Source organism: Sciurus vulgaris, assembly GCF_902686455.1.
Source record: "Sciurus vulgaris genome assembly, chromosome: 14".
NCBI classification, from domain to species: domain Eukaryota; kingdom Metazoa; phylum Chordata; class Mammalia; order Rodentia; family Sciuridae; genus Sciurus; species Sciurus vulgaris.
This window is the reverse complement of record NC_136475.1, coordinates 69,206,928-69,224,647: the sequence shown is the minus strand read 5'-3', so window position 1 is coordinate 69,224,647 and position 17,720 is coordinate 69,206,928. Positions and strand designations below refer to the sequence as shown.

General features: G+C 43.3%; 1 protein-coding gene across 3 annotated transcripts in view; it reads left to right on the top strand.

Moving 5' to 3' along the window:
- VIT (vitrin) overlaps nucleotides 1-17,720 on the top strand; it is a 108,924-nt gene that overhangs the window by 53,988 nt on the left and 37,216 nt on the right. For all 3 annotated transcript variants that reach the window (XM_079109599.1, XM_079109598.1, XM_079109597.1), the window contains exons 5-7: nucleotides 637-770; nucleotides 5,952-6,029; nucleotides 12,973-13,164. In XM_079109599.1, the coding sequence (XP_078965725.1) occupies nucleotides 637-770; nucleotides 5,952-6,029; nucleotides 12,973-13,164 (404 nt within the window). The remainder of the gene's footprint in view (nucleotides 1-636; nucleotides 771-5,951; nucleotides 6,030-12,972; nucleotides 13,165-17,720) is intronic.

Sequence of the window (17,720 nt, the reverse complement as noted above, 5' to 3'; positions counted from 1 at the left end):
TCAGAACATGTCTATTCGGACAAGAAAAGAACCAAATACTCCTGTCAAAAATAAGGGATGGGGCAAAGGCAGAATGGGAACAAATCCTGTTAAGAAAATTAAGAATTTCATACTGCCATTCATAATGACTGGATTTATTCTGTGATATCACAAAACAGAATTGGAAATTGTTAGGAAAGAGGTTTGACCTGAGAGAACCAGTGAGAAGCTGGGTGTGGTGATGCTCCTGGAGTCTCATCTACTCAGAAGGCTGAGTGAGAGGTTCACTTGAACCTGGATAATGCAATGAGACAGTGACTCAAAACAAACAAACAAAAAAAGAAAGAAAAAGGTGGCGGGGCGGGGATCCAGTAGGAACTAGAAAGCCAGGGAAAAAAGACATTTGAGGCATGGTGACCAATTCCTGACTGACAGATGGGGTTCTATACAGAGGAAAAGAACACTGAACCTGGCAGGTCAGGTGCCAGGCTACATCGATGGGGGCACCATTCTTGGGGCTGGGCTGCAGGTCAGGGTAAACTTTTCCTTAACCTCACTGCCTTCATTTGTCTACATAAAGATGGAGGCTGGCTTGCATGTTTGCTGATGTCTAAGAGCATTTCTATACTTTCTTCAATTTTTTTTTTCTTTTCATAGTGGTGTGCTCGATAATTCAGGAGGGAAAATACTCGTTCGGAAGGTTGCTGGACAGTCCGGTTACAAAGGGAGTTTCTCCAATGGTGTCCAGTCATTATCCCTACCAAGATGGAGAGAATCCTTCATTGTCTCAGGTATGGCTACATGCTGAACCCACACTGCTAATAGTAAGTTCTCGGGATACCTCCCAGAGTGAGGCAAGCTCTTTTCAGTGAGCTGTTAGCTTTTATTGATGGCCCATCTCATTTCATAGAAATCCAAAGCACTAATTCTTCTGATAATTAAGATCACACAACAATGAATTATAATTACACGATAAATCACTACGAAGTCAAATCTGGAAATGTTAAAACCTCCGATTGCTCGTTTTAAATACACTACTGCTCTCTTTAAGTCCAAACTTTTAATAAAATGGATTGCATTTAATAATTTATATTTTTAAACTAGTCTTTTTTTAGGCTAATATGCCCCATACCTGGAAATTAATAAGAAACGTTAAAAGAATAGTACAATGAATACCCATATTTCTTTCACCTAGATTCACAAATTGCTAATATTTTGCCTCATTTGTTCTATCTACCAATCCATCTATCATCTATGGATACTTTTTTTTCTGAACCATGTGAACATAAGCTGCAGGCATCAAGACACTTTATCCCTAAATGCTTCAGCACGCATCTTATAGGAACAACATTTTCCTAAATGACAACAATATAATACCACACCCAGAAATTAACCTTGACATAATAATAATATCTAATAAAAAGTTCTTATTCAATTATCTCTGAAGTATTCTTTATTATAATTTCTTTTTTTATTAGGATCCTCAATCTGATCAAAAGTCATGCATTGCGTTTGATTGTCATGTACAGTTAGTATCTTTAATTCCCCACCACACTACCTTTTTGGTCATGAATGGCTTTGACATCTATGAAGTCCAGGTCAGTTGACTAGCAGTATGTCCCACAATCTGGACAAAAAATATTTCCAACTGCTTCCTCGTGATTGAATTCAAGTTAAATATTTTGAAAAAGATAGGTCATAATAGCATATCCATTGGGTCATACCACAATGGCCACATCAGGCGGCATGTAGTATTGGTTTATCTAATTAGTAGTGAGACTACATTTGATTAGTTGGCTACTTTACTATATCTCTCCCAGGCAAAGATACTCATCACTAATAAGCAATCTATAGAGTGATTCTTTAAAACAACTTGGATAACTGCTTCCCAGATAAATTTCACTTGGTAATTTTAAATCCAGTGCTCATCCTTGCTGTAGCAAGAATTACATTAGTACAATAGTCCCTCAGTATCATGGGGACTGATTCCAGGACCCCCTGTGGTTGCCAAAATCTGTAGGATGCTCAATCCCTTACGTAAGAAGGTATATTATTTGCATATAACCTACATGCATCTTTTTATATACTCCACATCATCCCTAGGTTACTTATATAATACCGAATACGGTGTAATGCTATGTAAATAGTTATATATATTGTTTAAGGAATAATGACAAGAAAAAAAAGTAAATACATGTTCAGCACAGACATAATTCTTTTTCCAAATATTTTCAAACTGAGGTTAGTTGAAACCACAGATTTGGGGATCCATGGAAACAGAGGGCAAATGTAATTGTAAAATAATAATTTTTCCTAATTCTGTCATCCCTTCCACATTTATTAGCTAGTATTCTTAAGTAAAGAAGAGTTTTCTTCCCCACAACAACCTGTGCCTGTTTTTTTGTTTTAATGTGGACTGAGGACTCTTGGATTGTGTTTTAAAATACAGCACATTATTATCCATTATCATCATTGTCCTTATTAGTGCTTGTGTTTTATGAGATTGGCCAGCAGGAGCCCCTCAGGCTTTTGACATGTCCCCATTAACATCTGAGTACAACACAATGTCCTAGGCTCGACTTAAACCTCAACTATGCAGGACCTGAGTCTCCCATTTTCTCTAAGACAGTTCAGCAGGATTTTAAACTCGATTCTAGCAAATCTTCCTGGAACTGTCATGACTTTCCTGAGAAGGAGCCACCTATGAAGAGGCAACTGAAACTGAGAAGAGAAATGTCTCATAACATGCCAGGCCTTCCAGACGGGGTGGCTCTCTAGAATCATTAGGCATCCCATGCCCTAAACCCTACTATCCTCTAACTGTCAAGGTTGTAATACAACAAAAGACAGACCTGTTAGAGTTCTTCTCAAAATGAGCAACTCCTGTTCCCTTTTGCCTGCCAGGTTCTGCACACCGAAGGTTGAAATTGGACTGGTCTCTTTATCAGATAGTGGAAGGGCATCAACCCTTTGCCTTGTAACAGAACTCAGAACAGAGTCCATATGAAAATGCTAGTGTCTAGAATACAAATACGTTGAGACAGAAAGAAATATAATCTCCACATAGGTGTTTCCAAGTAACCCTTGGCTAAATAAAAGCATTTCGACCTTAAGGGGCTCAGCCTGCAATTCAAGAATCCCACCAGAGGCTTAAAAGAAAAATTAATTCCGTGAGAGTAGAGATGTTTTAGGTTTTTAAAATGAAAATCAATCTGCTGAGATTATTCCCTATAAATTTCAGCTTCCATCTCCCCTCATTCCTCCTAGTGACATTTAACCAAAAGTACTTTTCGCCAACGATAATAAACATCCGTGCTTCTGCGGTGGCTAGGAAGCCTCTTTCGAATGGATGAGTTACGGAGCGCACTGCAGCAAAAGGCTGCAGCCAAGGAACACCCCGTTATTCAGAAGTTCACGGCCAGCGAGTTTAACTGGATCATGTCAGAATCCTCATGACCTTTCTCTAAGTTTTTATTTCTAATTTTTACAGGTCACTGTGCTCCTGTAATTAATTTGCTTTGGAGAACTGGGGGTGGGGGGAACATGCATTTTTGGTCAGCATGATCTTTGGACAGTCCTAGGATTCTAAAGGCCAGTGATGACCCCCCGACTGCTTTTTTTTTAAATTGTATTTATTTATTTGGGGAAGGTGGCAAGGTTTGAACTCAGGGGCACGCCACCACTGAGCCACACCCCCAGCCCTATTTTGTATTTTATTTAGAGACAGGGTCTCAATGAGTTGCTTAGCGCTTCGCCATTGCTGAGGCTGGCTTTGAACTTCGTGATCCTCCTGCCTCAGCCCCCTGAGCCGCTGGGATTACAGGCATGCAGCTCAGCACCTGACCCCCTAATTTTTTTTTTTGATCCACATTTCAGAGAACTCAGCTCAAGCTTCTTTTCCTTCTGAATAGAAACAGAGCCATCAGGTTTTAGTTGTGAGAAGAATAGTGAATACACAGAGATGATTTTTCTGATCACTTTCTGTTGATTAAAGTATGGCCCACAGCCATGGGTAGGGCTCTCATGGGTTCTGAAATGACCCCGAATACTGTCTATTGGTAGCACACCTAGACACAGGTGGAGGACTTGGAAATGCCACATTGTGTTCCTCAAAGGTGAGGTGAAGTGACTATAGCCAATAAGCCCAATGTTTTGCCTCATTTTGCCTTTGAGTGGAATTTATAGGTTACACCAGAATAAGTTTTTGCATCTTTATAGATATATACATGATATATATATTTCCAATATATATTAAATATATTGTTTTAGTCAACTTTTTTGTCTCTATGACCAAAAGGCTTGATGAGAACAACATAGAGGAAGGAAAGTTTATTTGAGGCTCACGGTTTCAGAGGTCTCAGTCTATAGACGGCTGACTCCATAGCTCTGGACCCAAGATGAGCCAAACATCATGGTAGAGGGACATGGTGAAGGAGAGCAGCTCAGGACACAGAAAGCAGGAATCAGAGAGAGCTCTGCTCACCAGGGACAAACTACAAACCTCAAAGGGATGCCCCCAGTGACCTACATCCTCCAGTCACTCCCTACCTGCCTACGGTTATCACCAAGTTAATCCATAACAGAGGATTAATTCACCGATTGGGTTAAAGCTCTCATAACCCAATCATTTCTTGATTGGGTTATGAGAAAATTCTTGCCTTGTCTCATACATGAGCTTTTGGGGGACACCTCATATCTAAACCATAACATTTTTTTTTCCAAATATTTTAACTAACTTTCTTCCTTACAGCTTTGTGCAGTTAAGTAGTGGCCATATCATTACTTTTACATTTTCTAAATGTAAAAAGCAAGAGTCTTGGAAGTCCCCACAGCTTAACGGCGACTTAATGAAAGGAAAACCAAGACAGAAGCCTAGAGCCTGGCTTTTTTTCTTACTCCCAGGCCCAGGCCCTTCGGGAGACCCTACCATCCCTTGTGCCAATGGCACGTTGGGCACAATTCCGTCCCACCCACAAGGCTCTTCTGTGGCATTCCTTACCCTCCCTTCCACAAGCTTCATGCTCTAAAAGTATTCCCTCCGGTTGAGAGCCAGAATGCGTGCATTATTCCAGGTAAATAACGGATCACAACTGATACCCCCACCCCGCCATGTGAACTCTCACAGAGGCCTAGGCATCATCCTTCACTGGAGCCCTTATGCCCCAGACACTGCCCGAGGCCCTGGGAATTCAACAGCTACCAACTCAGACAGATGATTTGCCTTGGGGTGCGGGGCGGGTCACTGCATTCCATTGGCACTTTCAGTTTAATTGCAGAACAAAGCTCCCTCGGCATTTCAGGCCTGTCTTCATGATCAGAAGACTTTTGCAGCAGCCATCTTCTCGGGCAGTTTGCATCCTGCCCCATTTGGTACTGCTTACCGGGGTCCAATCCCCTGATCTCTTTTAGTTGTTATGCTTCTGTTGTTTCCCGGGTAGACAGTACCATCCATACACTTGCTTGGCATCTGAAGTCTCTCCCGGGTGGCAACGCGTGGTTATTTTCAAGGCTGATCTATATTACTTACTTTCAGTTTACTGCCATGACCTATAAATGGATTGGCAGGGTCTGAGTGTGAGAGGTAGCACCCACATATAGCCTGTCGGGGACCTGACAGCCTTGGAACCTGGGAGGAGAGGACATGCAGCATTTCATGTCCATCTGCTGTCATAATTAAATATTCAAAGCTGTTTGCATGAAACCTTAACTTCATGTGTGAAATAAGGATTGCTAATGCTAAATGACTAAGTCATGGAGATTTTATTGCTTCTCTTCTAATATTAATAAAACACAGGACATACAAGAAAACAAAATGCCACTTGGCTTTCTTATTGTAATCAACCACTCAGTACAAAAGAGACTGATTTCACTCAACTCGAGATAAACTGGAAGGGGGAAAGAACTTATCAGTATAGAACCATCTAAAATCTCCAGCTCTAGAAATAAATCTTTTTTTTTCTTCTTTTTTGCAGAAAGTAAACCCCAAAAGGGTGTAACCTACCCATCAACTCTTACATATTCATCATCCAAAAGCCCAGATGCCAAAGCAGGCAAGTGTTCACTTGTGATTTAATCTAAACTTTCTGAGTTCATAAACATGCAATATTGTGTTTTAGGAGATGGTGTCGAAATTAACATTTTAACTGGTCATGCCACACTGACTCTGGTGATATTTTACCCGATGCCAGGAGCATGGCACAGAAATCAATGGGATCAGACATCTGGAACTAAGGAGTGAAGGCTTAATTTTTGTTTTCACAATTCGAGATTGTCCCTGTATTTGTGTCATTTTCATTTGGAGTGACTGCTGCCTTGAATTTCACTGCATTGCTGCTTTAGGAGATGACATGACATTCTGTCTGGAAATGTTCCCTGGCAACTAAAAGGAAAAGAGCCAGATTTACTTAGTATGAAATGAAGGGAGGAAGCAAAGAGAACGAGGTGCCTTCTGTGATAAGAGCAAGCAGCTAATCTCAACAACCCAGGCCAAAATACATTGCCTGCAGGACTGTGCCCACCCGGCTTCCATGTGAACCACAAGAGAGGGACCTCGGGCCAAGGAATTCCTCTGTCCATGTTTCAGTGTTTAAATGAGAACGCATGTGCATGCTTGTGTCCGGGGAGCTGCTGTCTGGTGGGATTTGATGTCTGCACCCGGCAGTTTGCAGGGTGAGCTGATGTAGTTGAGGCTCTACTCATGGATGTGGGGTGAACAGGTTTAAGAATGGCAATAGAAGCTAGCATCTACTGAGCATTCACTGTATGCCAGGCACTGCTCCAAGACCTTTACTTGATCATTACCTTTAATCACCCCAGACTACCATCTGCATGAACTATTCTTAGCCCTAATGCACAGTTTGAGAAAAATGCAACACAGAGATGTTAAGTAACCTCCTTCTGCCAACAGCTAGAAAGTAGCAGAGTTGAGAGTTCAACCTAAACAGTCTGGCTCCAGAAATTCCTCCCTGGATCACTATCCTAGACTTTCTTATTTTAATAATGGTGAATACAGAGAGTCCCAATTTGACCAGCATTGACATACAAATAGGAATTTGTTGTTTTCCCAATTAGTGCCTCATCCATATCTTTAATGACTTTTTAATCAGTGGTAATCTGGATGTATTTATTTACAAAGAGACAGCTGTTCTCCACCCCGAACTACAAGCTGCCAGTCTCATGGACCACTTATGAGACATCACCTGTCCTTTTGAGGTGTGGACACAGGAAAGAGGAATAGGTGACAGAGACATCCTTAAGAGATTGTGTCTCTGTTGTTTCACCTAGCCCAGAAACTGCTGCTCACATAGTGATTTCTGAGTAGGTGAAGTGTGTGGTAACTGGGGCAAAGGGCAGTGTTCCATCTGTCCTAGACCTTCTCACCAGGCCCCCACCCCTGGCCATCCATACTTGTACACAGCAGCCCCTGGGAAGCCCCTGCACACTAGAACTGTGGGGTTCTCTTTGGCCCTCTTTGGGGTCTGAGAAGGGTGGGTTAGAGTGAGGTCACCTTCCTCTCCTTCACCTTTAAGGGCTGCTGGCCTGGGACACTCCAGGTGCCCTTCTCCCCTTCTCAGAGATCCTAGGACAGGGTGAGTTCCCATGTTCACGCAAGCCCCTAACTTCGGGGACCACAGGTCAAGCACCTCCTCATTTTATCCTGAAGGGCAGAGACTTCTAGACCCCCAGAATACTCCCCTAAAGGCCTGCCCGTTCTACTCCTGCAGCGCACAAGCTGGGTCTGTGGCTGCTCTGCCTCAGGGAGATGGCCCAAAGTGAGATGTCCATCTCCAGTCCCTGCAGGCCCCTGCATCCTGATGAGTGACTCTTGCAGCACCTTCTTCTGGCTTGGGGAGGACAAAACATGCAGGAAGGGAAGGACTGTCCTCTTGCCCTGAATACTGCACACCCACAACCTGACTACTGGCTCCTCCATCTTCTGGTCCTTTCCTTTTGCTCACTGGCCTAGAGAGAGGAGGGGTTGGTGAATACACAGATTCTACTGGAATGGCCCAGTGTGGGGGAAGTTCAGTGACACGTCTTCTCATTTAGGAAGGAATCATCGGGCCCCTCTGGTTCAATTCTAAGCAATGGGAAGGATCTCACACGACCTCTGTGACGATAGCTATCAACAGAGAGCTTCCTCTGGTGCCACCTGTGGTGCAGTAACCCTGAGACAGAGTACCAGTGTCTTCCCCTTCTTCAGACAAGGAAGCTGGCCCTTGGGAGGTTCAGTGACTTGCCCAAGGGCATTGTCCTAACTGGCCCATACTCTGATTGTATCACCTGGTAGCAGGTAAAATTGTGGGGAGAGATGGAGGGGAGAGGAACTGTAGCCAAGGGGCGTCTGATATTATAGAATGCATTTGGTTTCTACGTCCATAGCAGAGATGGTTTCCAAAGCTTTTCTATCTACCCCAGCACCATGACCAAGCTTAACACCATTCACTCCTAGCAAGTGCTTGTTCGCTACGTCTGTCATTGACATCCAGGAGAGGTTTAGGTGGGCCAGGGCACTCACCCTGTAGATTCACAAACTAGCAAAAACCACAGTAAAACAGGCCTTGCTTTGTCACCTGTCCCTTTACCAAACCATCTCAACTTTCTGTAACAGTGTCATCAAGTATTACTATCAGCTCCCTATTACTAGATCACCAGTCTGAAGGATTTCCATTCATTCATTCATTCATTCATTCACACAGTAAGCACATACTGAACACCTGCAGTGTGCTAGACCCTGAGCTGATGATAAGCATTTCAACATAAAAGGGAGGCTTGGGGTCTCACCGAGCTTCAAGATTGAGGAACCTCAGTCTTTAAAAATCTCACACCCACCATGGACTGGGTTTGTACCAATTCCAATAAAAAATTACAGTAGAACCACAAAAGAGTGGCCCTTGTGTTGCTACTTTGACTTAAATGATTAAATTCCTTTAGAAACTGGCTGAAGCAGAAGGGATAGAGACCATTCAGGACTCAGCATGCCCACATGAAATGCTTCCTCATCTCTCCAAGAATGTGAGTTAACAGGTAAATCAGGTTAGGACGACCCCCAAAAGCATAACAACCTTCTTCTGTGGAAAATTATCTCACTTGAAAAATAGAAGGCATCTTGATTTGCCTGGTGCAGCTCATGCTGAGGACAGACAGTACCTGAGATTTAAATGCTGTTCCCCCAGGCAGTTAGCAAGCATCAGGCGGGCAACTGTTATTTGGCTAGAGCCTCCATCTACTCTGAGCTAAATAAAATCAGGTGAGTGTTCATTTGTAGAAATTTACAAAAAAGGAAAAATGAAAAGCACATTCCTGGTACCACAGCAAGAAAAGGGAAAGTAAATCTTGATTTGAAGTTTCTCTGCAAGACTGCCAGAAAACACCCACTCCAGCTCCTCTGGCCATGTGCTAAGACCCTCACCTGGAAAAATTCCAAACTGAAACTTATTGTGGTAAGTCGGACTTTCCAGGAACCTCTGCCCTCACTGCCCAAATCCACCCACCAAGCCCACTCCTCATCCTCTAGTAGAAGACAATGGTTTTGGGAGATCTCAGAAGGCTCCTGGTCACCTTTAATAGGAACCACATCTAGGAATTCTGAAGCTACTCCAGACTTGCCTCTCACTTTATCCCCTTCTATGGAAAAAGTGACTCGGGGAAGCAAGGACTTGAAATCAAACACATGGGAGTCCAGATCTTGGCTCTGCTAACTATGCGTCCATGTGAAGCTTCCATCCATTTCTGGAACTCTTGGAAAACTTGTTCCTTATCTCAAAAATAGGAATACTTAAATCAACTTCCTGGATCATGATAAATATTAAATGTGCATGTCTGTGTAAAAGAGGAATTTGAAGTGTGGCACATGGTGGACGCTCAATGAATATTACGTTTCCAGCCCTTATATAGAACCCTGAGGCATGGAATGAGTCAGAAGTGGGAAGAACCAAATCCTTCCCAGCACTTTTACCTCCAGACATTGCTGCTAAACCAACTTCCGGCTTCAGGCTTCTGACTTCCGTCTCCTTCACTTCACCTCACATCTGACACAGAGTAAGAACATTGTTCTCCACCAGCAGAGGGGGAGACTTAGCGTGAGGATAAATGTCAGCCATTACCACTTATTGAATGCCCACCATGTGTCAAGCATGGGTGTACGTGCCCCCTGTGGACTTGACCTCTAGTTATGACAACAACCTCACCAGGTAGGCATGACCATCACCATGGTACAGCAAAAGGAGCCAGGCTCAGAAAGTGCTAGTGGCAGGGCTGGTGGGTGGAGCCTGGGCCTGGCTGTGGTTCCCAAGTCGGAATTCCAAAGCCCACTGCAGATTCAGTGAATTGACCTCTCTGAGCAGCATCCTGAAGTCTACCTTCATAACGCCTCCACTGTGACTCTGCTGAGGACTCAGGTGTAAGAGCTCTCTGGGGCTATTCTATTCCAAAAGAATAGAACAATAAGAGTATGAAGGAAATTTTGGAAAGCTTTCCCATGAAAATCTTTGAAGAGAGACCAAGCTTCCATGTATCTGAGAATATATGGGAGAAAAAAAAAAAAAAAAAAAAAAACTATTTTATGGGTTTTACTTCAAATTGCTCAAAAAGAATCTGGTTCCATGAAAATTCCCTTTGGACCAGATTAAGTGCTGTGTTCATAAGGCTGGGGCAGGGAAAGCCACTTTCTCTGTCTCCCTCTTAAAGCCAGTTCAGATCTGTAAAGGAGAGCAGGCAGAAACAGCCCACGGAAGACCAGAGAGATGGCCATGTTGGCTGAATTTACAAAGTGTTTGATAGCACCTGCATTCTAAGCACAGCAATGACTGTCCCCAGGATATTTAACCTCTCTCTAGCAAAGCATTATGAGCAAACCAATAAGGATGAGGTTGTCTCAAGCCTTGAAATTAGCCAACAGTGTACAAAAAAGATAATTCAGGTTTTCAAAATGCATTAAGTTTTAAAACGTTCACTATTTGCTAGTTGAAGTTTTATTTTTAGTATATTGTAGATTAATTAATAGTTTTCAAGTAAAATGTACCACCAGCTTATGTATATATGTCTCTGCAAATTAAATCTTATGTCCTATTTCCTAAAGTGTATAAGTACTTCTGTTATATGGCTTTTCCCTGGATGAAGAAGGTGAACCCTGGGCCAGCATCTCCCTAAAGAGGCATCAATGCCTGTTAGCATTTGCCTGAGGGTAAGACAGAGGAGTATTCTGGAGAAAATGAACACTTCCGTAGACTTGTTCTGGAAGCTCAGACCCTTTAAGGTAATGGAAATATCATAAATCAGGCAGGTTTGATCCTGCTTGAGGATGGTCTGAAGACTGGAAAGACAGACTGAACCCCTAAGATGGCCTCCAACCCTTCAGTGATTTTCTGGCATAGTTTACAGGTGGATTTAAAGGTGACCGACTGTTAGCAACCATCAGAGTAAATGAGGGATTTGCTTCCGGCCTTGACTGGCTAATGCCTGCCACAGTGGACTGAGTGGCTGAATTCCAGGTTCACTCTTTGCTGACCTGGCCTCCCCAGTCAGTGCTGTGATTTCCATAGAAGTTGACAGTGTCAGGGTGGAGAAATGAGCAGGTGCCAGTGACAGGCAGTGGATCTGAACACCCACCACACGTTTGTCTACAGGACTATGGTTCTGATGCTACCTTCCCAGAATGCTGTGCGTTATACAATGCTGAACAACATTGAAAAGAGAGAGTGGATAGTTCCCACGAAGAGAGAGGCACCCTCTTGTCTCCGACACAACCCCCCACCTCTGGCCTGCTGATCCATGCACCAGAAACTAAGCAGAGTGAAGGCCAGAGTCAGGATGTGGTGGCAGGATGCTTTCCACTCCCCACAAAGACCCTTATCCCAACCACTGGAACCTGTGAATATTTCTTTATACATTGTAATGTGATTAAGGATCTTAAGATGTGGAAATTGTCCTGGATTACTCATCAAAGGGAGGCAGAGGGAGATAATTCCACGTCCATAGAGAAGATCATGTGAAGAAGAGGACAAGAAATAAGTGAGGCTGCTAGGCTTAAAGATGACCATCAGGCATGGAAGGCCAGCCACCAGGAGAAGCAGGACAAAGCAAGAAACACATTGTATCCTAGACCCTCCCTGAGGCAGCTCGGCATGGAAGAAACCTTGAACTTGGCCCACTGATACTGATTTTGGCCTTTTGGCTTCCAGAACTGTGAGATGTTTTGTTGCAAGTTTGGGATGTCCTAAGACACTAGAGACAGGAATAGAAGCTAGCATACCCCACTGGGACCACCAGCACCCACAGCTATACCAGGACTGGGGTGCTAATGACATGCAGGGCATTTCCTTCTAGCACAGGCCCCAGGTTTTCAAAATAGTCTCCAATACTCAATGGGTAGCCACTTGTCCTCTTGCCCTGAAACTTCAGAGATCCTCTCAGGGCAACCAGATCACTAACAAATGGAGAACTTTCTTTTCAAGAAGATATGTATGGCAGAGCTTCAAATTGTGGAAGCATGCCAAGTTATCATACGTGGATGAAGAGCACCGTTTAGAAGATGGATCTAGATGATCCTTCACCATGTCGTCAGTTCATTGCTGCTTTTTATAGATCAGGAAACTGAGGTCCAGAGGAGTTAGTTAACTGGTAATGAACCAAGTTAAACCAGAATAGCTAGAATGCATTCTCTAGGAGTAAGTCATAGAGTACAGGAACCCTGTTCGTGGTGCCTGGAGAATTAATGTGGCAACTAATCATGTTCTGCCTTGTCTATGTTGCTGTAGTGTTTAACTGTCAGTTAAGTATATTGTTGTTATTTGGTCTTTGGTTTGTTGGTTGGCTTATTACTCTGAGAGTGAACATTCCTCTAAGCAGGAATTGTTTGTCTGGATTTCCCTCTACGGTAGCCGGTGCAGGTCTCTGCTCATAGCGAGTGCTCAGTGAACATTTATTTGATTTCTAGTCCTCCAAGAGCCTACAGATTCTCACAGGCCCTGGTATAATTCCATTTTCTTACAGGTGAGACCACAAAAGCCTATCCAAGGCCATCTGCTTCAGGGACAACTGCACAGCCAGTCACCCTGATGCAGGTTCTGGCTATGCCAGCAGCTGAGGTCAACCATGCCACCTTGCCAAAGCCATTCCCATTTGTAGCCTCTGCCACCAGCAGCCCCAGACCTCAGCCTTTGGGCCACAGGAGCTGGGAGATGGGTGAGTAGGTGAACCGTGTATTGCTATGTACAAGAAGAGTAGGATTTGGGGTCTTTGGAGTAACAGCTCTGTCTGAATATTAATATGTAGTGCCCAGTCCCCACCTTTTCAGCCAGGTGAGTGGGGGGCATCTGAGACCTGCACCAGGGGTTGGCATGTGGTCTGTCTTCCCAGGATCAAAATACGACTACTTTCACAGTACTTTCAAAGGTAGGATACTACAACAAACTATCCTATTGCGGAAACCCTCATTTCTCCAAAAGCTCTTTTGAAGGGATCCTAGGTTTCTGTGTAACTATTATTGGGTTTTTGGTGTGATTTGGTTTGGTTTGGTTTGGTTCAGAGATGTGCTACATCTCCAGCACCCACCCTCCCCCCCCCCCTTTTTTTTAAATTTTGATACAGGGTCTCATTAAGTTGCTGAGGCTAGCCTCAAATTTGCCATCTTCCTGCCTCAGTCTCTCCAGTTGCTGAGATTACAGGCATGCACTACTGTACCTGGCTGTTATTTTGGCATTTTAAAGAAGTAAATGGTTTATAACTGAAAGTCTTCAAGTATTGGGGAAAAAAAAAAAAAAACCTTTAGGAAGAGTCATATAGTTGAAAATTTTATCCCTTTCCTAATTTCTTTTTGTCTGACCACTTTTATTCATTACCTAAATAGAATTTTAGATTTTATCGAAGAACAATTTATGGAATTAATCTCAGCATCACATCAACAGGGCCTTAAGACACATCTGATAATCCAATCTCGAGTTTCTACACAGGCTTCCATTTGCACTATCCTGAGCTAATAAGTACCTATCTCATCTCAAAGAGTTTCTGGCAAGGGAGGATGGGAAATTCCACAGCTGGAGGACCACTATTGTCCTGAATTTTTTTTCTATTTCCCATCAATGCCACTTTTTCCTTCTCAGAGGGAATCCCCAGAACTTGTTATTTTCAGCTTCGCCTCTCGCTTCCAATCATGACTGCCAGGTAGCCTGGCTCTGCCCCTTCCCTGGCAGATCCCGCTGTCTATCCATCTTTTTATTTAACACAAGGTGAATCAACACTTTCAAAGTGCTGGGCACTTTTCCAAACAACTTACAAATAGTGACCTATGGAATCCTTCATAGCCACCTATGAAGTAGACATATTACTTCGTATTTGAATAATCCATTGTATTAATGAGGAAACTGAGGGACAGGGTGGTTAGGAAACTGGCTTTAGGTCACACCACAAAGAACAGCAGACCAGGAACTCAAACTCCAGCAGCCTGGGTCCCCTCTGATTCCCCTTGCTGGAGAGAGGCATCACTGCCATTGACAAACAACCCAGGTCCGGGACAGGACAGGGCATCAAGATTAGGGAGTGCTAGACCTTCCCAACTTCTGCAAAGTGGAGGATGCACATTGTCCATACATTCCATGGGTGAGGCACACTGTAGACATTATTTTAGTCTTCTCAACAACTCTCTGAAATAAGGATTATCATTATGATTATATTTTGTAGATGACTCATGGAAAAAGCTATAATATAAAGTTTCCAAATCAGAACATCATAAAAATAATTTTTGAAGTTTTGGAGTATATCAGACAACACCTACCCACTATCCTGTTCTTGTTTAATTGAGGCAATGAAAGCAAAGGAGAAATAGTTAGGAAGGCTGCTGGGTGACCCAGAGCTAACAGAGGTCCCATGACCAGTTTTCCTTTTCATGATTTCAGTCTCTTGACATTAGATTTCTTGATGCTTTCAAAAATGTCTGAGTATCTGAATAAGTTGTTTGCTCCTCTGCGTCCTAGAGGAGGTCGATCCTTACATAACACATATAATTAAACATGTGGCATATTTACTTGGCAACCCTGGAAGCAAGTTGGGCCGGGTTTGTGGAAAATCTCAAGAAACTCGAAGAAGTGGCTCCCAGCCTGGCAAAGCTTCATTATTCCTGGCTTGGGACAGGAGGGTTGGACCACAGCCTCCCAGTCCATCAGTGTTCTTCGTCCTTGTCCAGCACCCGCTTCCATGCTGACCACACACTGCCAGAAGAAACCTCAGGGCGAGCACATGTGCAACACGCACCATGATGCTCAAGACCAGACAGAGCCAGGCCAGGGAGGGAGGGGGGCTTTTTAAAAATTGTACTGCCCCCTCAAAGGTGCTCTGGAGGCATGAAAAGAAGGAAAAAATGGATGTTTAATGGGTGCTTTCAATGACAGCTTTATTGAAATACTTTTCTCATGCCATACAATTCACCCATTTTAAGAGTATATTTTTCATAGAGTTGTGTAAGCATCACTACAGTCAACTCTAGAACATTCTTATCATCCCCAAAAGAAACCCCACACCCATGAACAGTCACTCACCATTTCCCCTAAACCATCCCCGCCCCCCGGCCCCAGGTAACTACCACTATGCTTTCATGAATGTATGGCAATTCATATTTGCTGTGATATTTGAGCCCAACTACATCAAATATTTAGTACTTGGATAACTCATTTTTTTTTTTTTTTTGCTTCAAAAGAGCTGAAAATATTCTCCCAATGATAAGAAAGTTCAAACTGCTGATAGTGAGTTGTTGTTATTGTATTTATTAAGGAATTTTTTTTCTTATATATGTGTCTAGAGTCAAAAGATGCTAAAAGTGGTTGTGGATGGGGTGTTCAAACAATTCCGTGTTTATTTATTCATTTAATAAATATTTATTGAGCCAGGCATGGTGACACATGACTAATCTCAGAGACTCAAGAGGCTGAAGCAAGAGGGTCACAAGTTCCTGGCCAGCCTCAGCAACTTAGCAAGATACTGTCTCAAAATGTTTAAAAACATAAAAAAGCACTGGGGTCATAGCTCAGTAATAGAGTGCTCCTGGATTTAATCCCTAGTACCTCAAAAAAAAAAAAAAAGAAAAGAAAAGAAAAGCAAAGGGAAATATTCGTTGCATGTTTGTTCTAGGACCTTGGGCACATCCCACTAAGATATTTGCAGAAGGTCACGTCAGCTTAGAACACCTGACAAGTGTGTAGCTAGAACAGGAGCTACCTGAATTTGAGATCTGTGAGTCATCTTTGCCCTATAATGAGGTCAAAAGCAACCACTCATACTGGACGTGTAAACTTGGAAGGAGGCCACTGGAGAGTAGAAACTTGGAAGGAGGACAGACAGGGCCCCCGCTAACCCATGAAGAGAAGTTGAGGCAAATGGAACATCACACACACACACACACACACACACACACACACACAGTGAGACTGAGACTCAGAAAGTCAAAGGTCATATGTTTTCTCTCCTATATGGAAGCTAGAGAGAAAAACAGGAAAAGCATTTGGGGGCATCTCATGAAAATAGGAGGAAGGCAGTAGAGGAAAGGCAGGGGATGGTGGGCAGGGAGGAGGAGAGGGGAAGCAGGGGACATGAAATTGACCAAATCATGTTATATATATGCACAAATACATCACAATGAATCCCACTATTATGTATAATTATAATGCACCAATTTTTTTAAAAAAATGTAAAGGTGAGGTGGACACATTGCAGCCATTTTGCTGACCCAAGAATGTGCAAACCAAACAAGACAGAAAGAGTAAGGGAGCCAAGAGCCAGGTGACAGAGACTTCTCACAGGGGCAGAATTGAGGCTGTTCCTCCTGGGAGAGGTCAAGGGTGGTACTGCTCTCCCTGGGAGCCAAACAGCCTCCATGCAGCATCAGAGCCAGAGGGAGCAGCCTAAAGAGGAGATTCAAAGATATGCTTAGAAAAGAGTTCTGGGAAAGATGGAAAGTCCCTTCAGGCCCAGGCGTAGGATCAGGTGAACACATCACAAGCTTGGAAGGTGGAGTGGCAGCACTCAGTACTGTTTTCCCATTTCAAGATGTGCCTCCGTTGTCTCTGCTGATCTAGCTGGTTTATCCCAACCACCAATAAACCAGAGAGGGGGGAAGAGTGCCCCCTAGTGGCCAGGCGCAGCAATGGCGTGACCCTTTGCTCCACCCTCTGGACAAGGGCAACCAAGAAGGGCAAACCATGGAAGTTGGGACAGGGAGAGCAGTATCTGTCATTGCCCATTCCTTCCACAGGTTATTTCCCTTCTCACCTACATTTCTCTCACCTGTGATATTTATTTTTCTCAAGGTGCCTGGGGAACATTTTCTTAAAATCCAGTCTTACAAAGAGTAAGAAAAAACAAGCATTCCAAAAGAAAAATAGGGAAAGGTCATGGCCGGGCAAACTACAGTAGAACTGCAAATGGCTCCTAAATGTATTTTTTAAAAGATGCTCAGCCTTCACCAAGAACCAAACAAATGCAAATTAAACAACCAAATGCCATTTCCCCTCAATTTGCACTACAAACTGATAATACACAGCTTGCGCCAGAATGTGGAGAAATGACCCAGGATTCACACTTCCAAAAATATGTCCTAAGGTAATTATTAACCAGGGGTGAAAAGAAGCATGGACACAGATGTTGTTCATAATAGAAAAATAAATGGAGATGATTTAATTATCCATCATTAGAAGATTGGTTAAAGTCACCACACAGCTGTGAAAACGTTGCTGCAAATGTGCACATACTGA